The sequence below is a fragment of the Cannabis sativa genome, chromosome X, assembly GCF_029168945.1.
Source record: "Cannabis sativa cultivar Pink pepper isolate KNU-18-1 chromosome X, ASM2916894v1, whole genome shotgun sequence".
NCBI classification, from domain to species: Eukaryota; Viridiplantae; Streptophyta; class Magnoliopsida; order Rosales; family Cannabaceae; genus Cannabis; species Cannabis sativa.
Window position 1 is genome coordinate 80,320,561 of NC_083610.1, and position 27,048 is coordinate 80,347,608.

Below are 27,048 nucleotides of genomic sequence, written 5' to 3' on the forward strand. Positions count from 1 at the left end.
CTTAAAAGTACATGGGCCTGATTTGCTACATATCAAAGTTCGGGGGATTCTAATTAACCTAAAAATAATATACAAATAATAAAAAGTCAACAATAAAATAATAAAAATATAAAAAAAATATAGGGAAATTCTATAATGCACCCCCTTAAAAGGGATGTACTGATGCACTCTTGACTTGTTTCGGCATCTAGAAGAATTTTTTTGTAAAGACCGCTTAGTTTAATTTGGAAATTAGCAGTTAATCATGTTTAATTATGAGAATTATTTATAGCTATTTAAATAATTATTTATACTGTTTTTATTGAATTCTGAAATGCATTTTATGTCATTCAGTAGTTTTCATAAGTTTGCATTTTCGGTGCCCGGTAACATGGAACTCGGTGTTTGGCTCAGTAAAATCACAACTTAGTATGTTAGTAGTTTGAGACGGTTTATTAGACATTGGGAATGTCGGGAATGGCCGGGAATTTAGAATTTCCCAAAAATACCCCTTTAGTGTTATTTATGAGATTTTAGTGTGAAGGGGCAAAATGGTCATTTTGCCCCATTGTTAGTTTGTCTTTTTGTGGCTTAATAAATTGGAAAATATATGTTTTATTTTATTATGTGTTGGCTGAAATGTAAGGGAAATAAATATTAATTCTTTTGATTAATTCTTTTGTTTTATTCAAAATTCTAAAGTTAGAAAAAAATCAAAGTTTTTCTCTCAAAATTCTCTCTCTATTTTCGGCCCTTGGAGCAGCTGGGTTTTGCTTCTCTTTCTTTGTGGATTCAAGATTTATTTGTGTTTAATCCAAGCTAGGTTAGCTCCTCATCTTTTCTTCTTAAAGTTTGTTGAATTTTGATGAAAATGGTATAATGCATGCTTGATAATTTGATGTTGTTGCTGCTGTGATTCTGTTGTTATTTTCAGAGATTTAAGCATGTTAAATTGAGGATATTTGAGCTGTTAGTAATGCATGATAGTTAGGTTGCTTGAGTTATGGTTTTTCTATGCAAAAGCTTGAGTTTTCAAAGTGGATTTGTGAGTTTTGTTGCTGTGTTTGTTGAGGTCGATTTCTTGTGTTTTCAGAGGCTTTTATATGCATGTTTAAGTAGTTTTGATCTGATTTGGATGCATGTTAGTTGGATTTAACCAAGTTTGAGTTTTGGAACTCAAAGCTTGGGCTTTAATGGCACTTTTTGTATCTGTGCATTCTGGGTAGTTTTATTGCTTTAGAAATGTTATTTGGGTCCTATAGAACAGGTCTGGAAGGTTTGAGGTTGTTTGGATTTGTTTTGGTTGAGTTATGAATTTTTGAAATTCTGCCTGCGAGGAACCGGAATTCCGGTGGTGCATCCGGAATTTCAGATGGGTTTTGAAAATTCCCAGAACCGGAATTCCGGTTGGACAACCGGTCTACCGGTTGGGGAAATTTCAGGAACCCTAGATTTCCTCGTTTTTTATGTTATTTGGGGTATTGTCATGCTTTTTATCGATAGGGAAACTTTTAGTTCCTAGTTTAAATCCCCGAGAAGTAATTTAGCGTATCACTTATAGTGTTGTGATTTTTATGGTTTAGGAGTCTGTAATTCGCCGCGCAGATAGTTCCAGTCAGGTTGACCGGCACACCCGAATTCGGAATCCAGGTAAGATTAGTATAACAGTATGCATATGTACATTACATGTTTAGCGTGCATGTAGGAAGCCTGTTAGATTATATTAGATATGTATGTTGGCTTCGAACCATCCGACTGTGTCACGTCAGAACAGGCTAGAGTATGACCAAGAATGGAGTATGACCCGCCCGACCGATTAGGCCGACACCGTATCACATCGGTATAGGCTGCAGCATGACTAGCACTGAGTATGACCAAGATGACCGAGTATAGGCCGATACTTAGGTTGGTGGTTCCGTACTATTTGACGTATCACGCCCAGACAGCCGGAGTATGACCAAAGCACCGGAGTATGACCCGCCCGACCGATTAGGCCGATACCGTAACACGTCGGTACAAGCCGAGTATGACCAAGAAATGGAGTATGACCGGTTCGACCGATTAGGCTGTTACTTGTCAATAGTACCGTCCCTATGAACGTTCAGAACTCAGTACCGAGTTGGACACGGCAGTTAGGGGGACTCAGTATTGTGTTGGACACGGCAGTTAGGGTTATGGTCAGGGGTATGGGCGTCTGATCATGACCGGGATTTATGTATGAGTATTATTATGCTTTTCTTACTGAGTCTGTCGACTCACAGTGCTATGTTTATATGTAGGTAAGGGCAAAGCTAGAGCTGAGGGACTGTGAGCGAGCCGGTGAAGATTGTACATGTCGGGGCGGTTAGGCCTGGAGCGTACGATCATCGGGACAGCGAGGCTATTTTTGTAATTAGTCGCTAGGCGACAAGTATTTTGTATAGACAGTAAACTTTTGTAAATGGTTTTGTAATCGGGATCCCGAATATTTTGTATAAATATTTTATAAGTTTAATTAAATAGCAAAAAAATTTTAATTAATCACGTTTTCCATAAACCTCGTTGATTAGCAACGAGCTGCACAGTACGTTTAAAAATCACGTAATACGCCTATGCTAGTTAGGGTGCTACATTTTTGGTCTAATTTTTTTTTTCATATTCATGTACGTTATAGCTATTTAAGATATCCTACAAAATTTTGAGAAGTTCAAAATAATTTACAATATAGTAAACAATGTTCAAACAGTCTATTTTACACGCTTATAAAATAAAATAGTCACGCGTGCAACGCACTGTTTGAACGTATTTTTCGGCGTGTTAAACTTTTCCAAATTTCTTAAAATTTTGCAGGATGTTTTAAATAACTATAACGTACATGCCCATGAGAAAAAATTTGACTAAAAAATTATTTCGGGTGCTAAAACAGATAAGGGTGCATCAATGTATCCATTTTAAGGGAGTGGATTGTAGAATTTCCCAAATATATGTATATGGCTAATTAGCAATTTTTCTCCCCAAACTTTGACATATACTAAATCATGCCCTCTGAACTTTTTTTGCCGTTAAAAATTTCCCATGAACTATTGAGATTGTTAAATTTAAGGAATTTTGTCTAATTTTATTCAATTTTACTGTTTTAGTGATTGTTTGTGCACTAAATCATACTCCTTAGATTTTGATATCTACCAAATCATGCCCCTCAAATTTTGATATGTACTAAATCATGCCCCCTAAACTTTCATCCATGTTAGAATTTTTTTATTAAAATTAGACAAAAGTCCTTAAATTTAACAACCTTAATAGTTCAGGGGAATTTTTAACGGCTAAAAAAGTTCAGGGAGCATGATTTAGTATATGTCAAAGTTCGGGAGAAAAAAATACTAATTAGCCTATATATATTATGTAAATAAAATTTAAAAAACTATAAAAATATTAAAAATTTTATACATACCATATCTTAATATTTTTCTTTTAGTTTTTGAAATTATTCCTAATAATAATAATAATAAAAGGTTCATAAGAAAAAACGACACGAGCATCACGAGTCACGACAATTGACATTTTTTTTAATTTAAAGAAAGTGAAAAAGAGAGAGACGCGTGGCCAAAAACAAGCTTCTGAAATAGAGTAATTTACAACGTTGGCAATGGCAAGCCCTTTTCAATTTTCCTTTTTTTTTTTCTAAACAAGATTTTGTATAAAAGTCAAAAAGATTAAAGCCACGCGTCAAACGCGGTAAATAACATGGAATTTTAGTTACCGTACCAATATGAGGAGCGCGTGTAATCACAATCACATCTCTCACTCCTCTTTTCATTTATAGAAATTAAAAGTGATTGGCCATTGGTATTTTTTTTTTGGGGTGTGTTATATTATTATTAATTTTATTAGATAATTTTTTGAATAAATGGTAAACTTTCATTAACAAGAAGAATTAACTATTACAATAGAACCTAATTTAGGAGGTAATTGATAATCTTAAAAAACATAATTTGGAGAAAAACAATAGCTACCTGCTAAATAATAGGCGATTTTATCCACAGATCGTTCAACAAACTGAATAACAACATGACTCAAAGATGATAAAATAATCCGACAATCATTCACCAACAAACCAAACTCAGATGGCATATGCAAATTACAATAGATAGCCTGAACACATACCAAGCTATCATATTCCAATAAAACCTTTAGCCAATTATGTCGCTGAATCCAACTTAAAGCTTCTTTAATACAAATGATTTCTGCAATCTCTAGTCGAATAATTCCCCATTTGCTATTAGTGAAGGCTTCAAGAACTTGATCGACATGGTTTCAGGCCAAACAACCCATTCCAAAACAGTTGGCATCATTAAACAGAGTCCCATCAACATTGACCTTGATCTGATTAGCGGCTGGTGTAATCTATTGCACACGCGAAAGCAGTCCCACCGAACTGTTAGACAACGAAGTCATCGTCTGTGATTGTGCAAAAAGAAATTGATCAAAGAGTGATCGTGCTGACAGAACAACTGATTCAACAGTAAGAGATTTTTGTTGCCATACAACCTTGTTACGGGCCTTCCAAATACCCCAAGCGACCATGGCTGCTTCCTCCAACGCTTGAAGGTTGATCCCTACCGAAAGAGATTGAAACCAACAGCCAAAACTAACATCTGACCAATTAGAAATACTAACCATAGATCTATTCCGACAAGCTTTAACGAAAGAACAATCCATAGATAATTTTTAAAATGTATCGTTAATCAATCATAGAATAGTGACACCACTAGTAATATTCATTCATGTATTATTATTCATAAAAGAAATTTATTGGATAAACTTATAGTGAACCTTTAAATAATTGACACCACTAGTAATTTTGGCAGATTACTTTCGACATTTGTGAAAGTTTTTTAATTTATTTTTTTCGTGATAGTATATGTTATAGTTATATATATAGGATTATGTAAATTTTAAAATTTTTTAAGTAGTTTACAATACTAAAAAATAAGATTTATGTATTTTATTACACGTACAATTATTTTTTATGGTAAGTAACTATTTAAAATTTATTTTTTTATACTATAAACTATTTAATTTTTTGAAAAAATTAGAAATAATTTAACTATAACATATATTATTATAAAAAAATAAAATAAAATATTTTTTTTAAATTTCAAAATAAATAAAAAGTTTTGAGAAAAAATATTTTGAGTGTCTACTAAATTATTTAATGGGATTATTTCACAAATACACAATAATAATAATAAAAAATTACAAAAATATAGTTTTACAGAATTTTAAATATTTTTACGATTTTTTTAATTTTATTTACAAAAAATACGGCTATTTTATGTTATACTCTTATTAATTTGTTGTTGATTTTTTGTTATTTGTATATTATTTTTTGTTGTTATTTTGATATTACTTTTATATAATTTTCATGTTGTCTTTATTAAAAACTGTAAAAATATTAAAAAAAATTCTTTAAATGTAAAAATGTAATTTTTTTACAAAAAAAAATGGTGCCTTATATAATTATGGGTAAATACTATTTTGGACCCTGTGTTTTACAAAAGTTACCAATTGGATCCTTTATTTTTTTAAATGACAAAATGGACCCTGTATTTTCTAAAATTGTACAAATAGGATTCTGAAGTTCTGAACTGATTTTTTGTTAAAATAAAATTTAATAATAATCTGATTTAGAGATGTTATAACAAAACTAGTTACATTTTATTATCTGTTCGTGTTAAAAATTGACTTAAAGTTGATTATATTAAAAAAAATTGTTGAAAATTGAACTCAAGATCTTATTTTTATTCTTTTGAAAAATATAAGGTTCATTTTGTCATTTAACAAAACAGATGATCCAATTGGTAACTTTTGCAAAATAGGTCTAAAATGATATTTACCTTATAATAATTATCCCTTATTTAATTATATATAAATATTTGACTAATGAGGATTTTTACCTCCTGAACTTTGACATGTACTAAATCATGTCCTTTGAATTTTTAAGGTCGTTAAAAATGCTTCATGAACTATTGAGATTGTTGAATTTAAGGACTCTTATCCAATTTTAGTAAAAAAAGTCTAACATGGATGAAAGTTCAGAGGGCATGATTTAGTACATGTCAAAGTTCGAGAAGCATAATTTGATAGATATCAAAGTCTGGGGAGCATGATTTAGTACATAAATAATTACTGAAATATTAAAATTGAATGAAATTAGACAAAAGTCCTTAAATCCAACAATCTCAATTATTAACGACTAGAAAAATTTAAAAAATATGATTTGGTATAAGTGAACGTTCGGGTATAAAAAAACTAATTAGCCTAAATATTTTGTAAGGAAGTGAAGCTAGAGCGCGAGAGGGGTAGCGGGAGTAAAAAAAAAGAAAAGAGTAAGGGTAAAATGGTGATAAAAGGGAGGTGGCGTGGTTTAACGGCATAAATAAAAAAGAAAGCTCCTTAAAAAGTCCTCTGCGCCACCCTGTAACACAGTCCCCTACTAACCCCTATTCCAACAGAGTAGTAAACACACTACACAACTACTTTCTCTCTCTATCTCTAACTTTCCTTTGCTTTTCTCTTTCTCTCATTAAATTTTCCTGGAAAATATTCAGAGAGAGGAAAGAAGAAGGGACAACTTCGTCAGAGACAACACCCGATCAGATATCGTCAATTAGAGATAGATAGAGAGAGAGAGAGGGAATGGTTCATTGAGATTCGCGCTCACACAGCAAAACCCTCCAAATCTCAGCGGATCAGGATGATTAAAAGCAAAGGCGGCGATAATTTATTATGTGCTTTTTTATTGGAGAGAGAAGCAGCTGAATCACATTGAATTCAATTACATTTACTTTCTCTCTCTCTCTCTCTCTCTCTCTCTCTTTCTTTTTCTTCTTATTACGCCAAATTTCTGCCATTCTGTGTCTCAAAACAGTGTTCGCCTATTGCGCCATTTTTCTATTCTTTCTTTTCTCTTTTTAATATTTTTTCTTTCTTTTACCCTGCTGGTTGGAGGGGTAGTAGTGAATTGTGATTTCTAGAGCGTCATCAATGTCATCATAAAAGCTCGAAATCTCTGCGAACAACGTGAAAATCGAGGCGGTGGTATAAGATTAAGGGAACTCGATATTCAATGAGATTATTACCACTTTAATGGTTCGTTCGGTGGTTGCGTGTTTTAGAAAGAGAGAGAGAGAGAGAAAAAGATAGTAGAGAAAGAGGAGATAAGTCTCATTTGAGGGAGGAACCACCATTTATGGTCTCGGTTTCTGGTTTATCTTTTGTCTGTTTGAGTTGGAAGGGTACAGTGAAGAAGACGAAGTCACAGAACGCGCCGTTTTGAAAGCGTGAACCTTTGGTACTCTACTACTGCTGTGCTGGTTACTGGCAGCCTGTGCTTCTTAGAAGAAAAAGTAAAAGAGGTTTTAGTTTGTGAAGCATCCTGGTCATTTCAGAAGAATATATTCAGGGTTTAAAAATGAAGTTTATGAAGTTGGGATCCAAGCCTGATACATTCCAAGCTGATGGGAAATCTATTAGGTAAGTAACAGAGCTTTTATTGTTTTATTTATGGCGGTTTTCATTCTTTATAGCTCGAGTTTTGAATATAAGCTTTTATATTGTCTTTTTAGTTCAATCTTTTATCATATTTGAGTTTTGCGTTAGAAACTTCCTTCAAACTGTTTTACTTGGTATATCATTTAGAGAGAAAAATGAAGAAAAGCACATGTTAGGCCAAATGTTTTCGGTTCCAGAACACTTGTTTTGAGACTTTTATCTCTTGTTTCTTAATTTGTGTACACAAAATTGGTTTTTGAAAAAACATTTCTTTCGCCAGAAAGGTGATTTGTGACCAAAGTAGATTGAAATGTAAAAGATTGAGCATGCCATGTAGAAAGTTTATGTTAAAAATGTTAAAAATAAAGAAATCCAAAGGGGAGAAAATCACATGGCTTTTGTTTTGTTTTGTACTGTTTTTCCTTTATTCTATTGATATTTGCTATTTACCATTAATACTATCATTATGGAGAACGGATAAAAGGGTGTTCAATTGGGTCTTTCAGGATGTGGTCCAGCCTTTAGAGTTGTACTACTTTTAATGAGTTTGTGGTCCATGTTTGGTAAAGTCTTTACCCGAGTCCCATGGCCTTTAATCATCCATGTGGGGACATTCTTCGTTGAAGTTTGATCGATCACAATGGTTTAACCAATCATTTCCCCGGATATTTCTTTTTTACATGTTGTTGTAACTAGTAACGTTAGGTTAATTCTATTATTTATACAGAGTCTGCTAAAATGGAATTTGTCTCAGTCCACCACATACACTATTCTGTGATTTGCCAATGTCGATTGATGTTCCCCCAGTTTTTTATTTTTGTCTTCTTTGTAACTTTGATTTATTCCTGTCTTTTATTCACGTTAAAGCGTCTAATATTCATGCAGGTACGTTTCATCTGATTTGGCATCGGATGTCATCATAAATGTTGGTGAGGTGAAGTTTTACCTTCATAAGGTATGTACCGAATGTTCACAATTGTTTTATTATTCGTATGTGAGAATGTTTTTTTTTTACCATCACTGTTGATTGATTCCTTTTATGCTGTGAATTTTGCCTTCTGTGCTTATTCTTTTACCCGATGACCATACATGAGAAAATTTTCAAATTGACAAGATTTACAGCTGTCTCTTACCTATGTTAACTTGGGAATGTATCCAAAAATTGAAACCTTTTATGTTAAGCACTTAAACTTGCTAGTGTTTATTTACAGTGTTTTTCAACTTTAGTACATTGGGTACAATGAAGTTAGCAGTTTTTGAGTTAAATGATAATAATAGTAGGACTGAGGGACAATATTACCGATTATTTTTGTTGTTTAAATATAACAGAGTTGTCTTAAATCAACTCGTAGTAAGGACCTGTGAGATTTTTTTTTTAATAAAAATTACATTGATTCTATCTCCATTTTTTCTTTGTAGTTTCCTCTCTTGTCCAAGAGCAGTCGGTTGCAAAAACTAGTGTCGAAAGCAACTGAGGAGAATTCTGATGAAATTAATATGGTTGATTTCCCTGGTGGTCCAAAAGCATTTGAAATTTGTGCGAAATTTTGCTATGGTATGACTGTTACACTCAATGCTTACAATGTTGTGGCTGCTAGATGTGCATCTGAGTATCTAGAGATGACTGAGGACATTGATCGAGGCAATTTAATATTTAAGATTGAGGTATTTCTCAACTCAAGCATCTTAAGAACATGGAAAGACTCCATTATTGTTCTCCAAACCACAAAATCTCTTCTGCCGTGGGCTGAGGATTTGAAGATTGTTGGAAGGTGCATAGATTCAATTGCTTCAAAAACTTCTGTGGATCCCGCTAATGTTACTTGGTCATACACTTTTAACCGAAAATTAGCAGAGCCTGATAAAATCGTTGAAGATGGTATGAAGTTTCGAGAAAGATCAGAGTCTGTTCCAAAGGATTGGTGGGTTGAAGATATATGTGAACTTGATATTGATCTCTACAAGAGAGTCATGATTGCTGTGAAGTCTAAGGGTAGAATGGATGGTGCTGTGATCGGCGAGGCTCTGAAAACTTATGCAGTAAGATGGTTGCCAGATTCTATTGAAAATTTGGTTTCTGAAGCTCATAGCATGAGGAACAAATCGCTGGTAGAAACAATTATTTGCTTGTTGCCATCTGACAAAAGTATGGGCTGTTCATGTAGTTTCTTGTTGAAATTGTTGAAGGTTGCTATTTTACTTGGAGCAGATGAATTGTTGAGAGAAGATTTGATCAAGAGGATCAGTTCGAGGCTGCATGAAGCTTCTGTTAGTGATCTCTTGATTCCTGCTAAGCCTCCCCAGATTACCCAATATGATGTTGAGTTGGTTCAGTCCATTGTAAATCAATATGCAAAGCGTAATGGGAATTTGGAAGCTGTTGAGAAGAATGAAAAGGGTATTGATGGTTTTCTCCTGGGCAATGGATCTTTATTGAATGTGGGTAGATTGATTGATGGTTATCTAGCTGAAATTGCTCGCGATACAAATCTCGCACTCTTCGGTTTCATAGAATTGTCAAAGTCTATTCCTGAATCAGCTAGGCCTATTCATGATGGGTTATACAAAGCCATTGACACCTACCTGAAGGTATTAATTTTTCCTTGATTCATTTCAATTAGCTCCTTTCAACGTCAACGCAATTTACTCATGATAATTATTTGTTGCCCTACTGTTTCAGGAGCATCATAGTTTAACAAAATCCGACAAGAAAAAGATCTGCGGACTAATGGACGTGAAGAAGTTGACAACGAATGCATCCATGCACGCCGCACAAAATGAACGTCTGCCACTTCGAGTCGTGGTGCAAGTACTCTTTTTTGAGCAAGTTAGAGCCTCTGCTGCAGCCGCACAGCCTGCTGTAAACAATCATCCCCGCGACGCTTCTCCATCAGCAACGAACACCGACGAGGAAGAATGCGAAAAGCCAGCTGTGGCAGCACAAAAATGTAAGAACGGGAAACTGGCAAAGAAGAGCAGCAAAAACAGTCGTAGTGGTTTGCAATTGTTACCATCTCGATCGAGAAGAATATTTGACAAACTTTGGGCAGTTGGCAAAGGAGGTCACGTAGAGAACAGGAGCTCAGAAACGTCTGCGAGTTCTCAGAGTCCAACTTCTTTGGTTCCTGGTGATGCCAAGTCCTCTGGTTCATCTTCAAGGCAGAGGAGGCACTCAATCTCATAGGTAAAAGAAATGGGGGGTTATGCTTATGTTGGCTCTAATAAGAACAAATCTAGCCCAGGAAAATTCAACCGCCGAAGTGTAAAGAAAGAAAAGATGGTAGGATTTTGTTGTAGCTAATGGTGAAATGTCTACGTTATATCAGAATTGCTGCTATATAGTATATTTCGGGATTGTGGTTTTTTTTCTTTTTTCTTTTTACATATATAGTAGATATGCTATCCAGTTTATTGGTGTGTCTATCTAACATCAGTGGTCGTCCAATTGTAATATTTTCCTACTATTATATATATATTTATATATTTCTGTTACCTCATGCTGTAGAGATCCAGAAGCAGGTGATGTTGTAAATGTTTAACAAATTACATATGTTAATCTGTTGTTGGAGAAATTTAGATCAAGTATTCGGAGAAAACTATGAACGCTCGAAGTAGAAAAGAGCTAGTATTTAGAAAACCGAGTCGTAAAAGGAAAGACTAGAGGATTATAATGGTTCAACAAAACTTGTTTGCCAACATTTAGATTGAATATCTGTTATATTAAGTGATCCTTCACATATGATTGTAATTGAAACATAAATTTCAACAATCTAAATTGTTTCTATGTTTAGAACTTATGCATTAATATCATTTAATGACATGTCGCGTTTAAGTGTTAATTGACCTAAGCTCGTGGGTTATGAAGGGTCATCGCACTAATGGTTATATGCGAACCCATGTCGCAGATTAATATGAAGACCCAACATACGAATATAGTGGAGAACTATTTTGTCTTTGTATATTTTACCTATATGTTGCAACTATATATGTTCTCTATTTTCCCGCAACTAATTATTCATCCATGTATTTCTTATGATGTGCCAATATGTTAATATGGTGCGCGGAATGTATATTTCTCATCGCTCTCATTGCATATCTTCTCACATACAAACATACGAATTAATATACTTTATACTTAATGTAAGTATGAAATCCTAAATTATTCTATGTCGTCCTAATATGTTTTATACTTAGTATAAGTATGAAGTACTAAATTATTTTACGTCATCAGACTTTAGGTTTATGTGCGTTTTATAATGCGCATAAAAGATGAAATTTATAACCATAATTGAAGGTAAACAACCATTTGGGTTACCATGTGGTTTTGATACTTTATGCTTTTAATAATACTCATTAGTCATTACCATATAAGTACAAATCATACATATTTGGTAAATAAATTTGAGTTTAGAATGCCAATAATCAAGAGCATTTAGTTATATGGATCGAATTTGAGTTTAAAGTACTACATATATTCCATATGAGTGTACTTTTAATAGATATTCTTATGTATATATATGATTTCAGATAATAAAATACTAGTAAAGTTTGATAAATATAAAGTATCAAATAAATATTTACTAATTTAGTATTAAGTCTTATAAGCTGCCTAACAAAAATCGTAATTTCACTCCTCTTAACCTTTGTTTGGTAAGAAAGGTGGAAATAGCTAAGAATACTTAAGAGAAATAAAAATAAAATTTGACATTTTAATAAACTTGTTTTATAATGTTTATATATATATATTTATATATACTAGCAAAATACTACGTGCGAGGCACGTATATTAAATTTATGCTAGTTTTTTTCTATGTTATTTGAAAGTGATACAATTAAAAATTAAAGAAAAAATATTATTAATTATTAAGTGAGATTATTATTATGTGTATCTAAATATTATATTTTATAATGTTGTCAATTAAAAGTGAATACCGAATGCAATATATTAGTATTTAAGAAAACTTGATGATTTAAATATGTTCTTAAGTTAATCCAAAAATAAATTAAAAATTGATGTTCCAATACTTAAAGAAACATTACTTAAATGAGTGTAAGATAAAAAGGAAATTAAAAATCAATCTCTAAATTATTGATAATTGAAGATAGCATTTGTCTAAAAATTGTAGATAAGAAAACTAATGATAGTCATTGGTGGATTTCAATCTTCATTTGCTTTGATAGAGACAATAGTGTAATTTTTGTATTTTGCACTTTTCATTCTAGCCGGGTCCGCATATATCTGGATTGTCCATTTTTTCGTTGATAAATTGAATATGGTAGTGTCGACAAAAAGTGAAAACCATGTTTACCAAAAAGTGATAGTATTCTATAACAAAATACTATTAAATTATTTTAAAATACTATATTTTATTAAAATAAAACTATATACGATTAAAATTTCATATTTATCTTTACTCAAAAAGAAAAAAAATTGATAAAAAAATGAAAAGTTTCTATTATTATCTCCACTGCCTTTCTAGATGTGAATAATGGTCTCTTCTTTCTTCCATATTCTTCTTTATTTTTTGTATATTGTGTTTGCAACATATATGTAAATTATTACGTAACTTTAAAAAATTTTGCTCCTGGAAACTAATGCATATGCCGAGCACTTAGAATCATTTATTAGCTGTAAACTTTGTTGGGTTTTTTTCGCCATTGATGCTTGGTTTTGTGAACTTTGATAAAAGTCACGCTTCTTTTTTATTATTATTATTACTTATATATTTTGTTATTAAGTTGTGAAGAAGAAAAAAGAGAAGTGCGGATTGGAATATTATGTGTGATCCCATGGGAATGTCCAATTTGTAATAGGAAAAGGAATATAATAAATAATTAAAGAAAACCTAATCGTAGATGTACAACAGCAAAAACCCAATCGTATTTTTTTTTTTTTTGGATTTAATGGGATTTATTTGATTTATTTTATTATATATAAATTGTGACAGTCAGTAGTCTCGTGATCCGTAAGGGGAAATACCGAGTAAGCTGTGCAATCCCACATCGCCTGGGGAAGGTCTAGTGGGATGATTCTGAGACTGTGTAGGTATGGGACTACACAGTTAAAGAGAGCTTAAATGGATTGATTGGTACTACCTATATCAACAAGGTGCATCTTGTTTTTCGGTAGCCCATCTTGAAAGAACTCCACAGTTAAGCGTGCTTGGCTTGGAGCAATTTCAAGGATGGGTAACCTCCTGGGAAGTTTTCCCAGGATGCGTGTGAGTGAGGACAAAGCACGCTGAAAACACTCGTGTTGGTCTGTAGGGTCAGTCATCGATCCAGGAAGCAGCCAGAGTGTGGCGTACCCGTGTATAAGAGCCATTAGTCCGTGGGTGTAAGGGCCCAATGGAGGCTTGAAGCGGGGACGTTACATAAATGAAAAGTGACCCATGAATAAAAAAGAAAATTAAAAATTAAAAAGAAACACAATGTGTGTAAGATAAAAAGAAAATTAAAAATTAATCTCTAAATTGTTGATAATTGAAGATAACATTTGCTTCGACAGAGACAATAGTATAATTTTTTATTTTGCACTTTTCATTCTAACCGAGTCTGCAGATAACTGGATAGTCCATTTTTTTGTGTATAAATCGAATATGGTAGTGTCGACAAAGCGGCAATGTTCCTGCAAATAGTTATTTATTTTCATTTAAGATGATTAGACATGGTGTGCATAATTAATTTAATTAAAAAAATTTACTTATGAAAGACAACTACACCTCTGCAGTATAATCCATTAATTGGACACCAGTACACGAAAATATTTTCTATAACTACTTTTGTTTTTTAATTTTAAAAATAGAAAACAAAAATATATTCTGTTATTTTTTATTTTTTAAATTTATTTAAGTTAGATTCAAGTCTGAGTCTAGGATCAGAAGAGCAGTGGTTCGAATCTAGGTCCCAAGGTCTAGGTTAAAATCGAAGTCCAAAATATTAATTAATAAAAATTGTTTAAAAAAATTTCAAAAATATATATTTTTTTAAATTTTGATTCTCAATTAAAAAATTAAAAAGTGAAAACAGTTCTATAGAATATGTTTTTAGAAAATATTTTTACTTTTTTAATTAAAAAAATAGAAAATTAATTAAAAAATTGTCATCAAACGAACCCTTAGTTTTAAGGCCCTTCTATCATTGAGATCTTGGGATCATTGACAGAGCTTGTAGTACCCTTTTGCAATTTGGGAGAGTTATGATAAGTAAATATTGGTCGAATGGGTTGAGGACGATTTGTTTCATTGCTGAGCATGAAAATTACATCTGCCATGCTTGGTCTATCTGTGGTGTGATCTTGTACGCATAACAGCCCAACATGTATGCATCTTATTGCTTCTAATGCAACATATGAGCCACCCATTGCTTCATCTACAAACTCCACTCCTTTACCCTCACTCCATAATTGCCATGCCTGAATGAATTCATATGATTCGTAATGAAATCAAAACATAAATTAATTATATAGAAATAAATGTATATGCATTAATTAATTCAACGAGAACTCACATAAGCAACAAGGTTGAGGTTCTGCTCATAATAATGGAAGTTAGAGTTCTTCTTGCCGCTCACTATCTCTATGATCAAGACACCAAAGCTAAAAACATCTGATTTTTCTGAGAAGACTCCGCTCATGGCATATTCAGGAGACATGTAGCCTCTGTACTTAATTGCAACTTTGAACCATTAGCGTTTGTTAGTCATAACTCATCATACCAAAGTAAACACATGCATAAGTAGATTAAGATCCTTACAAAGTTCCAACAACTCTTTGAGTGTTTGCCATATGTACTGTTTCCTGGAAAATACGAGCCAAACCGAAATCTGATATTTTTGGATTCATCTTCTCATCCAAAAGAATGTTGCTGGCCTTTAAATCTCTATGTATTACTCTTAAAGATGAGTCACGATGGAGAAATAAAAGACCTCTGGCAATTCCAAGTATAATGTTCATCCGTGCATCCCAATTTAGCTGTTCTCTACCTCTTGGAATTAATGGTAAAAAAAATTCCATATATAATTCGTTCTTTTCCTGATCTCTCTCAACAAACTAATTGTATATGCGACTTATAAAAAAAAAAAACTTATTGTATATGCGGTTTAAGGTTCAATTTATTTTAGGGATAATTGCGGCAAAAGTCCCCAAACACTTGAGGTTGATGCCGATTAGTCCTCAACCTCAAAAATTGGCGGTGAAAATACCTAAGGTCCCAATTTTTATTTGTCCGTTGGTCCCTAACTTAACTAGTCCGTTAGTTACTGTCAAATTTGGCACGTGTTGAAGTATTATTGGTCCACCTCATAACTTTGATTAAAAATTATTAAAAAATTCCAATATTTTCTTTTATTAAAAACTAATTTAAAACAAATAAAAACATAAACTAAAATAAATAATAATAATTAAAAAAAAATACACAAAACCATTGGTATTGATTTATGTTTTTCTTCAGTTTCTCATTCGTCTTCTTCCCTAAATGGAGACAAAGCAAACCTTCTACCCAGAACGTGCCACCATCTCCGGCCATCCTTAGCTCAAGCTAAGTCCATAATCGAGATCCCCACCCTTAGAAATCCCAAACCCCTAAAATTTCTTCCCTCTCTGTGAATCCTCTCTCTCACACGATTCTCCGCCCAACTCTAAAGGAGCATCACTTTTCGTCACGTTGTGTTTTTTTAGTTTAGTTTAGGGGTTTAGTTTAGGGTTTTCTTCTCTCTCTTCATACTGTGAGAAATGAGAGGAACAGAGCTTCCATTGAATCAAACCCAGAAGGTTCGTTTACAAAGAGCTCTCGATAAACTTGAGTCTCTTTCTTCCAAGTCCAATTCTAATGCTTCCGTCACAGTCGCAGATTCCATTCCTGTTAACTACGAAGATGGTGTACTCAAGTACCTTTCTCTCATAACCTTTATAATCTGAAACTGGGTTTTTATCTGTAAAAGTATATCTGGCTAACCCTATTTTTGTCTGATCCAAGGGACACGGAACCTCAGAACTCAATGGTGAGGTCGTTGCGACACTTTGCGGTATTGTGGAGCGAGTCAATAAGCTGGTATACGTTCGTGCTTTACGGTCCCGGTACAAGCCGGAGGTTGGAGATATCATAGTGGGTTGTGTTGTTGAGGTCATATAGTTACAAACCCATTTTTCTATAAATCTATTTTCCTCTTAATTTTCTTGTATGGTGAAGTTGTTCTTTAAGTGTGGGATTTTATTTGATTAATAAATAAGTTTTGTGATATAAATTGATTGCGTTATGTAGTTTAAAGCAAAACTGAACTTACTATAATCTTATCATTTTCTGGTTTTGTCATTGAAAGATATCAAACTTGCTTCTCTCTCTGTAGGTTGCTCCCAAACGTTGGAGAATAGAGATTAACTTTAGCCAGGACGCAGTTCTGATGATTTCTCCAATGAACTTACCTGATGGTATCCAGGTATGTATACATAATTTTCAGTGTCTATCAAGGAACATTTGCTGCAAAAAACACATAGAGCTTCTTCTTCTTCAACCTCATTCCCTCTATTCTTCTTTACAAATCTGGGTTAACAAGTCTAAGAACTTCTGCAAATCTGGAAAAAAGAAAGAGATAGACACAGAGAGGATGGCTTGAGAGAGAGAACGAGAGAGGGAGGCGAGGCTTGGGAGTTTCGTTGGTTCGGGATCTTTGTGGGGATGTTGGTTTCGAAGATCCATGGCTAGAGATGGCTCCACTGGCTGGGCAAAGGGAGGCTCCGTCTCCGTGGGTATTCATAGTCATGAAGATTATTTATTTGCCATTCATATTTTATTTCGGACTTCTTTAAGGAGCTTCAAATTCAATTTGAATTTGGAATTTCTCAGGAAGGAATAGTGTTTGGAATTTTGTTGTTATTATTTTCTGGTTTTTTTTGCTTATTATTTTCTGGGTATTTTTATTTTATGAGTTTTTTTTTTATTTTGTTCATTAATTTGTATTTGTTTGGTGATGTTAAAGATGGTTTTTGGTTTTTTTTTTTTTGTTTCCTTTTTTAAGTTTCTGAATGCAGATTTCTTTAATTTGTGATTTGGAGTTGATTTGAAAATTTCAGGAAGTCAATCAGTCGAACTTTATGTTGGTTGGGTTCATGAACAAGATGAATAAGAAAAAAAATATATAAAATTAAAAATAAAATAAAATAAAATAAATTTATAATTTTAAAATATATTTTTTAGTTTTTTATTTTATTTTAAATTTTTTTAATTAAAATTATTATTTGGACAAATAACAAATTGACACGTGGCACTTTATTTGGGTTTAACGGATCCGTTAGAAAAAGGACCAACGGACAAACAAAAATTGGGACCTTAGGTATTTTCACCGCCAATTTTTGAGGTTGAGGACTAATCGGCATCAACCTCAAGTTTTTGGAGACTTTTGCCGCAATTATCCCTTTATTTTATATATATATTTTTAATTTCTAGAGTTATAGTTGTGATTATATATAGAGTTGAAATATGCTAAATATCAGTTCAAATATTAATAGGATTTGTTTTATTGTTATTGTATTATATATAAATAATATTTTATTATTTTATTAAATAAAAATAAAAAATCACCCATGAATTTCTCATAAACCAAAAATTTCAGTTATATAGCCACACTTTATATATCTAATTTTAAAAATAATGTTGCCCCATCTAATTTAATAACGTTTTTCCTTCATTCTCTTACAGTTTTAGTAACTAACATGACCCTCTTCTCTCTCTCTCTCTCTCTCTCTATATATATATATATATATTCTTTTCTCTCTTCATCTTTCTCTCTCTTTTCTTTAATTTTTAAAATAATTTCTGTTCACATCGTTACTCGGTTGATCCTAAAAAAAAATATCATTGTGAACATTTCAAGATGTGAAAATCATATGTTTTCTCACTATTTCTAGAAAAGAAACTGTTTACCGAGATTTTCAGAAACCGATTATAATAAGAGTTGAAAGATTAAATAAAATAAAATAAAAGTAAAAATAGAGATTTTTACGTGGTTCGGGTATTAATGAACCCTAGTCCACGAGTCAATCGTATTTGGCTAAGTCACCTTGATGTATTACAATGGAGTTCTTAAAAGCCCATGAACCCTAACTTTTTGCTGTAGTGTTTACACAATGTATTTCTAACCCTTTGCATGAGGTATAATGTAGTATTTATATGCTAGGATTTGAGTTCGGGTATATTCTTGACCCGTTAGGGTTTGCATATAAATCGAGCCACTAATGGGGTAAATACATATAATACGTTGATATTGGGCCCATGGATCGAGGCCCGACCCGTGGGGTAGAGGTGGTTTGTACGCTTGGGTACCACGTGATATTTGAAAGATGGCTTGCATGCTCCGCTTCTGTGTACAATAGTGTTAGAATCATGGCTGTCAGATAAAAGGGAAGTTTCCTTTTGGTGTTGCGCACACTCTTAGGATCTGACGCATAGGACAATCCCCTAATTTGGTAGGATTTGGTGTTAGAGGGCTGCCACATCATCATGTACTAGGTTCCCGGGGTGCCTCTTCGAATGCCCTTCGGATGTATCCAAAATGCTCATCTGAAGGGTATTTGTTGCTCTTTCTTGTAAGGGTAGGATGCCCTTTCGAATCCGGATAAATTCGGTCTCAGAGGTATATACCCTGGGGCTCGAATGGGTTTGCACCCATCCTTCCGTACACACTGAGCTTGTCTTCTTGGTAGGGCTTTTGACCAGGCCTTAGATGATTAATCTTGAATTGGGAATGCCACATGTCCCTCTTTCAAAAACACAAATAACAAAAATCATTTAGTTACTAATATAGTAATTAGTTATTGTTTTATAATTTTTTTAAATTTTAATTAACATTCATTTTATAATTTAGTTAATTAGATTATATTATATTAAACGATAACTAATTAGCTTTCAAAATAACAAAAAAGGTATATAAAATAGGGGGAGGTATCAATAGTTACATCAAATATATAACTATCATGGTTACATTTATTTTTAATTATTAGATTATTGTTGAATGGGGTTGTGATTAATTTAAAAATAAAAATAAATAATAAATAACTTGTAACTTGATACTTTATTTTTTTTTTATGAATCTTAATTAAAATTAATTATATTTAAAATTAAATGACTAATAATTATTAATTAATTTTATGCAATTTGTTAATAAGTAAAGATCTTTTAGCAATTATTTTTTCTAACTTAAATAATTGAAATAACACCAACAAAACTCCTTATAATTTAAAGTTATTACACAGATCACCTTAATTAATAAAAATAGTATGAATGACCTCCAATTAAAGGTAATTTTACGCTCAATCTTATTTTTTAACACTTTTAAGTGCCAAATTCGTGTGTCAGTCTAAGATTGGTTCAAGTTATTTAGTTTTTTTCTTTTAAAAAATAAAAAATTAAGTAAAAAATGTAATAACAACTATAAAATTAATGATTGTTAATTATTTTTGCTCCTCGTTGAAATCATCTTCATCAATCTAAAGATTGTAAAAAAAATTATCAAAGTAGATTACCAACTAATTGAAATTATTAATTATTTTTCACAAATAAGCATAACAATAGGAAAATAGCAAAGAAATTATTAAAAACTAAGGAGAAATCTAACTGTAGCTAGTTGAATAGAGAAATAAGTTTGTGACATAGATGTAGGAGATTGTAACGAAGTAGAAAATTCACATAATGTTAAGTTGGGACAAACTGAAACTCTAATTTTTTTATTTTTTTTATTTTTTTTATAAAGGAGAAAAATGAGTCAAGCAGTTATTGCAAAATAATAAGAGAGATTTTTAATTATATACGTAAATCTTTAAATAATTATACAAATAACTTTAACTTAATAATTCTAATAAATACCACTGCTTATGTCGAAATCAAATGTTTGGCTATTAGACACGACATATTAAAATATCTTATAATTTAATAATAATAATAATTATAATAATAAATATAAATTTATCAATTACAAATAAATTAAAATAATAAAAAAAAATTAATATTATAATTATATAATCAAAACTATTAAAACATGAAAAATTAAAGTTATATATTAATTTATTTATAGGGTGTGATATAAAAATTTAAGTATTTATAAGTAAATATTTAAATTCTAATAATGCTAATAATTTTTTTATATAATTATTTGTAAAATATTGTTAAAAAGTTATATAAATTTAACTATAAATAAAATATACATGTAATTGTAAAAAACTTAACGAATTTAAGCCTGGATATGAAAATGGACAGGCCTGTTTTAAAAATACGAATCAACACGAGGAAAATACGACACGAAAATACCGAACCTATCCTTTACAAATATTAGCACGACATGACTCATATTTCTATAACACAACACAACACAACATGTTTTTAAAAATGCACAAATAAGGTTGCGTTTGGAAAGCCACAATGTAATTGGATTTGTGTGTAATTGGAGGTAATTACACAATTTGGCATGTTTGCCTGACCATGTAATTACACTGTAACTGTGTAATTGGAAGTAATTGAGGGGTTCCAATTACATTCTCTAATTCTCATGGCCCCCCATGAGAATTGAATGTAATTACACTGTGTAATTACTAAAAACTTTCCATATTAAACATTAGATACTAAAAAAATATTATTTTTCCATGTAATTATTAACTATTTTGCCGAACAAAATATTAGAAATTTATATGTAGTTACCACCTTATATTTAAATACACCTTGTATTTTAAAATATAGTGTAAAAACTGTGTAATTACCAGCTTAGTAATTACAGTACATAGTAATTACACAATTACTTCCAAACACACCATAAATATGAGTTGAGCGAACATGACACGCATGAAATTACAATACTATATAGTAGTACATGTATATGCTGTGTATTCCTTTGCATAAATAACATGTGTCTCTTTAGTCTACAACAATAATAATGAAATGAGTAATTTTAACAAATGATACTTGGTCATGGTGCAAGAAAAAGATGACCCATAAAAATTACCATTATCAATTTAGGTACTTTTACCAGCGTGCCCTTTTGGTAGGATAGAGTTTAATTATTTTGTTTTCCTTTCCAAATAATTAATATCACTGACATTAATTAATTATATAGAGTTTATTGCAGTAATTAAAGTTTTGAGTTTGTAACATAAACTCAATTATTTTTTTAATAGCTAAATACTCAATATTAATAAAATTATAATTTTCGTCAATACAAATTTTATTTTAAATTTATTTAAAGAACATTTAGAAGTAATTGATATTAAATATTTTCGTCTAGATTCAATGATTTAAAATCTAGGCTTTATATGTGTCTTGTTTAAGACACCAATGAACTCTTTATTCAAAAAAAAAAAAAAGACACTAATGAACTTTATACTGATAAAACTAGACAAAAATTACAGTTTTACTGACATTGAATACTTATGCCATACAAAAATCATTAAATTTATACCGTTTATAAATTCAAAACTTTGAGTACTTATTAGGGGTGTTCATAAAATAACCGATCCAATCCAATCCAATCCGCAAAGTGCGGATATCCGCACTTGTGCGGATTGGATTGGATTGTAAAATTCAAAATCCGCACTTGTGCAGATTGGATGTTGATTGACATGTAAAAGTAACCGATCCAATCCAATCCACACATATTTATAACAAAATTAAAAAATTATATATACAAATAATATTTTAATGTAAAGAAAACAGTAATTTAAAAGTCTAATACATATAATACAATTATATTGGAAAATTTAATAGATAAAATGTATATTCTATTCTTATATATTTTTTTCAACATACAATTTAAAATAAAATTAAATATTTTTTTATATATACAATTTTTTTTTCTTCTTTGAATTTGTTATTTGTTATTTTATTTATTTAATGTGTTGTTGGAGACATAAAATAAGTATAGTTTGTTTTATTTTATTGCTAGTTATGTGAAGAAAAAAAATATTTTTTCATAAATATTAAATAATTTAATATTAAAAAGTAACCAATCCAAAGTAACCGATCCAATTCGCACTTGTGCGGATTGGATTGGATTTGAGCTATTGTGCGGATTGGATTTGATCCAAAAAATGAAATCCGCACTTAGTGCGGATTGGATGTTGTTTGACCAAAAAAGTACGGATTGGATCGGATAAACAGCCCTGAGTACTTATAGTACCATTTACATTTATCTATAATAACCTCAATCTTATATGGTTAGCATTTATTTACAACCATGGTAATTAATTACTATTTTAATAAATAAATAAATAATTCATTTTTTATATTAAAAAAAATAATTTTATTTTAAAATAAAATTTTATATAGACAACTCGTAATAAAATACAAATGTATTTTTTTAATTATAAAATTTGTTTACAATATACATAAAAAATAAATACAATTTACTACTTAAAAATACAAAGACATGAGTTCCAAATAATAATAATAATAATAATAATAATAATTCAACAATAGCTAAGGAAAAAAAAAAGAAAAGAAAAAAAAGATAGAAGCACGTTGATTAGTTCTTGAAATGGATAAAGTGGAAAACTTGATTTGGCTACAGCTACATCATTTTGTTTTGAGGTTTTTTATTGGGCATCAATATTGCTCAGCATTTTTTATAGGTGACGCTCTATAATTAGTTAACGATATTCTCTAAAAATTATTTTCTTAAATTATATGAGACCTAACACTTAATTATACTAATAACAATATAACACAAAAAAAAAATACTGAACACTAATAATACCTTTTAGAGATTCTCTTTTGTTTTATATACTATATAGTGTAAATTTAGGGAATTTTACAAAAATACTGTTTTTGGACCAAAACTTTACAATTATATTGGGACACGGCAAAAACAACATTTTTACTGCCCCAGCCCAATTTCATTACTTTTGTACTGCCCAAGCCCAACAACATTTCATTTATACTGTGAACAATAAAACACACGGGAAACAACCTGCTTCGTGTGTGGGGAGTCGCCGGAGACGGAAATCACTAAGAAAAAACCATTAAATCCGGCGAAGAGTTTTTTTGTAAAGGAATCAGAATTGAAGAACAAGACGTACAGAAAACTGTCCCCCCAAAATAACAGAGGTAAACACAACAAAACCCAAAAAATAATTTAATTCTTAAGAAACCAAAAAAAAATAAAAAATAAAAAAAAACAAGATTTAGATCTGAAGTTTTAAAAAAAAAAACGAAAACACAAATGTGATATTCTTTAATTTATGATGCAAAAAGATAAATGAGGGTTGTTCTATTGTTAATTTGACGTTTGTAACACAAAATGATTTCGAAAAAAAATTTGATAAATTAGTACAATTATTCAAACACAAAATTAGGGTTGTTCTAATGTTGTTTTGCGGTTAGTAATACAAAAACATTCCTACATATATGTATCAGACAAATATAATAATAAAAACTAACAAAAAATTTAATGGGTATTTCTGTTTGGTTGTTTTTGTGTTGTTTTATCGTCGTTGTTGTTTTTTTTTTTTGTTAATTTTTTTTTTTGTTGTTTTGCTATTATTTTATTGTTGTTGTACTATTGTTTTAACATTAAATAAGACCCTGGAATGACAGGTAATGGAACGTCTACCAGTACTCATCAAGAGCAATGGACAATGGAATGAAGATCACAATTATGTGAACTATGTGGCTAGTGGAGAATTCATACCAACAAAATGCAAGTACGAAGAGCTACTGCAAATACTGCTTACTTCATTGGGTTGCGAAAACACCAGCACAACACTACAAATACAGTACCAAGCTAAAGAAGGAATACCACCGATCAAAATATGCAACGATCGAAGCCTCTACTTTTACTTGGAATTGAAAATGAAGGAAACAGATTTCACTACATATCCACTATGTGTCAACCAGCAAAACAACAACACAACACCTGCTGCAACACCAAATTCGATATCCACAACAACACCGTATGAATATAATGTGGCAATGATCGAAAACAACACAACAACGCTTGAAAACAACATAACAACAACAGAATCATACACAACGGGACAACAAACAGAAGAAGGGGAAAAGTCAGAAACAATAGAAGATGAGGAGGACAAATTCGACATAATTGACTATGCAAATCTGGTTGCTGAAGAAATGGTAGAACAACTTGAAAACACCAGTAAAAAACTGGATCCAGAAATCAACATCAACAATGCAAAGTTAATAACAGACAAGCAACACCCCGAAGTGGAAAAAGGACAGGCATACAAAGACAAAGAAACTCTAAAAAATGTCCTCAGCTACTACGCAATCAAAAACAACTTTCAAGACAAAGTGTGGAAGTCCCGCTCTCAAGAGTACAAATTCGAAATGTGTTTACGAAAGCTGCAATTGGTCACTAAGAGCATCGAGAAATGGCCCAACAAACACATTCATAATCAGGAGGTTGGTTTTTAATAGTTTTTTAATGTTGTTTTTGTTGTCAGCCTTAACAAATGCCCTGTTTCCACAATTTGTACCGAAATACACATGTCTGGTATCTGCAACAGGTTTGTTTTAATAGTTTTTTAATGTTGTTTTTGTTGTTTTTTTTGTTTCAATAGGTTCTCAAATATGCACACATGCCCCATAAATATTAGGCATGAAGACCAAAGGCAAGCAACATCGAAACTGATAGGGGAATGCATAAAACCGAAGTTCTTGAACATAAAGACCAAGGCAACAGCGATGGACATAAAAGGGGAGTTGAAATACAGATATGGCATCAAAATGAACTATATGAAAGCTTGGAGAAGTAAGGAACATGCAGTAAACGACTTGAGAGGTAATGCTAGTGACTCGTACAGCCTAATACCGAGTTTCTTACACATGGTGGAAAAAACAAACCCTGGATCGTTTGTCGATCTGAAAACGGCAGAAGACAACAACTTGCTCTTTGTTTTCATGGCGTTGGATGCATCCATAAAAGGGTGGGGAGCATGCAGACCGATAGTTGTTGTGGACGGAACGTTCCTCAAAGCAGCTTATGGGGGAACTTTGTTGTGCGCATGCACACAAGATGCAGCAGGTCATATTTTTCCACTAGCGTTTTGTGTTGCAGATTCTGAGAATGACCAATCTTGGAAATGATTCTTCAAAAAATTTAAAGAAGCGTATGGGGTACGGGAACACCAATGCCTAATTTCGGTATTTAAATGAAAGCCTCATCAAAGCAAATGAGAGAAATCTATCCGTAAATTGCACACAATTACCGCGGTTACCACATTTTGAGCAACCTTAAAACAAGCTTCAAACAACATGCTGCCAAATACAATATGCCATTCTTTGGAGCAGTCAAAGCCTACACAGAAAAGCAATTCGAGTTCCACATGGCTGAATTGGATGGATTGGACAAACGCATAAGACCTTACCTAAAAAAAATCGGGTATGAAAAGTGGTCAAGAATTCATAGCCAAAACAAGAGGTATTCTACAATGACCTCAAACATATCAGAATCACTGAACGCTGCAAATTTGGCAGCAAGGGAGCTACCAATTACAACGCTGCTAGAATGCTTGAGAGCATTGGTGCAACAATGGACGCATACTAATAGGACAAAAGCACACAACACCTTCACTAAGCTATCACCAACTGGAGAAGACATACTGTTAAAAAATTACACATACTCATTGAATCTGGAGGTAAAATATTAATTATGCTTCTTTTTTTTTTTCTTTTTTTTTTGTAAAAAAAAAAAAACAAACAGTAAGTAAAAGGTGTTGTTGTAGTATTGTTTTAATAGTTTTGTATTGTTGTTGTAGGAATTACAGCTATGTTTGTTTTTTTTTTTTTTAATAAAATTTAAAACAGGTTAAAGCAACAACAGATTACTTGTTTGAGGTAACAAGAATGAAAGAATCGTGGGAAGTAGACCTAGAAAAAAGAACATGCACGTGCAACAGGTTCCAAATAGATGAAATGCCATGCGGCAAGCAAAGGGCCGTGATGAGGGAGATGAACATGGACCCGTACACCTACCGTTCGATTACTACACAAAAAAAAATTGGCCGGCAACTTATTCAGGACGGTTACCCAATAGGACACCAAAGTGAGTGGGAGGTACCGGAAGAAGTGAAGAATATTATAGTCTTGCCTCCACATGAAAGAGTAAAATCAGGAAGACCAAAAACATTGAGAAGGAAGGCTGGATGGGAAAAGGATCAACACAACAAGTGCAGCAAATGTGGTGAACTGGGGCATAACAAAAGAACATGCAGCAGAAGACGTAGAAGGGAATAAAAACAACAACAGAACAACAGTGGAAAAATAAAAGAAAACTACACATACGTTTTGAGAATGAGATATTGAGGAATTTAAATTTCTGAAATACAAAGGGAATACAGTTTTTATTTGAAAAACATTGATTACATTGGGAATTGTTGATACTTTAGATTGAATATTAAAAGATGTTGGATACTAAATTGAATATATATATGAAGTTTGTTATTGAAACAGTTTGTGTTTTTAATACTGAAGTGAATATTTGTATTCAAAAAAACAGAGAAACTATAAGAAAAAAAAACAAAAAAAGAAGGGATGTGAAATG

The 27,048-nt window shown here is 31.8% G+C and overlaps 4 protein-coding genes across 4 annotated transcripts; 3 read left to right on the top strand and 1 right to left on the bottom strand.

Annotated features, from left to right (window-relative positions):
- The first annotated feature begins 6,288 nt into the window (after positions 1–6,288).
- Positions 6,289–11,004, top strand: LOC115699548 (BTB/POZ domain-containing protein NPY1). The gene is made up of 4 exons (XM_030627023.2): positions 6,289–7,494; positions 8,398–8,467; positions 8,932–10,101; positions 10,193–11,004. The coding sequence occupies exons 1-4, from the start codon at positions 7,433–7,435 to the stop codon at positions 10,694–10,696; spliced, it is 1,806 nt and encodes a 601-aa protein (XP_030482883.2). The 5' UTR covers positions 6,289–7,432; the 3' UTR covers positions 10,697–11,004.
- Positions 11,005–14,276: 3,272 nt separating this feature from the next.
- Positions 14,277–16,002, bottom strand: LOC115696349 (G-type lectin S-receptor-like serine/threonine-protein kinase At1g61430). The gene is made up of 3 exons (XM_030623254.2): positions 15,267–16,002; positions 15,022–15,172; positions 14,277–14,926 (listed from the first exon to the last, which is right to left on the bottom strand). Exons 1-3 carry the CDS (start codon positions 15,524–15,526, stop codon positions 14,636–14,638), a joined length of 702 nt encoding a protein of 233 aa, XP_030479114.2. The 5' UTR covers positions 15,527–16,002; the 3' UTR covers positions 14,277–14,635.
- Positions 16,003–22,979: 6,977 nt separating this feature from the next.
- On the top strand, positions 22,980–25,592 carry LOC115709378 (uncharacterized). The gene is made up of 4 exons (XM_061106319.1): positions 22,980–23,594; positions 24,084–24,835; positions 24,950–25,012; positions 25,067–25,592. Exons 2-4 carry the CDS (start codon positions 24,087–24,089, stop codon positions 25,590–25,592), a joined length of 1,338 nt encoding a protein of 445 aa, XP_060962302.1. The 5' UTR covers positions 22,980–23,594; positions 24,084–24,086.
- Positions 25,593–25,724: 132 nt separating this feature from the next.
- LOC115696339 (uncharacterized) lies at positions 25,725–26,741 on the top strand. The gene is made up of 2 exons (XM_030623246.2): positions 25,725–26,143; positions 26,313–26,741. Exons 1-2 carry the CDS (start codon positions 25,778–25,780, stop codon positions 26,739–26,741), a joined length of 795 nt encoding a protein of 264 aa, XP_030479106.2. The 5' UTR covers positions 25,725–25,777.
- Positions 26,742–27,048: the final 307 nt, after the last annotated feature.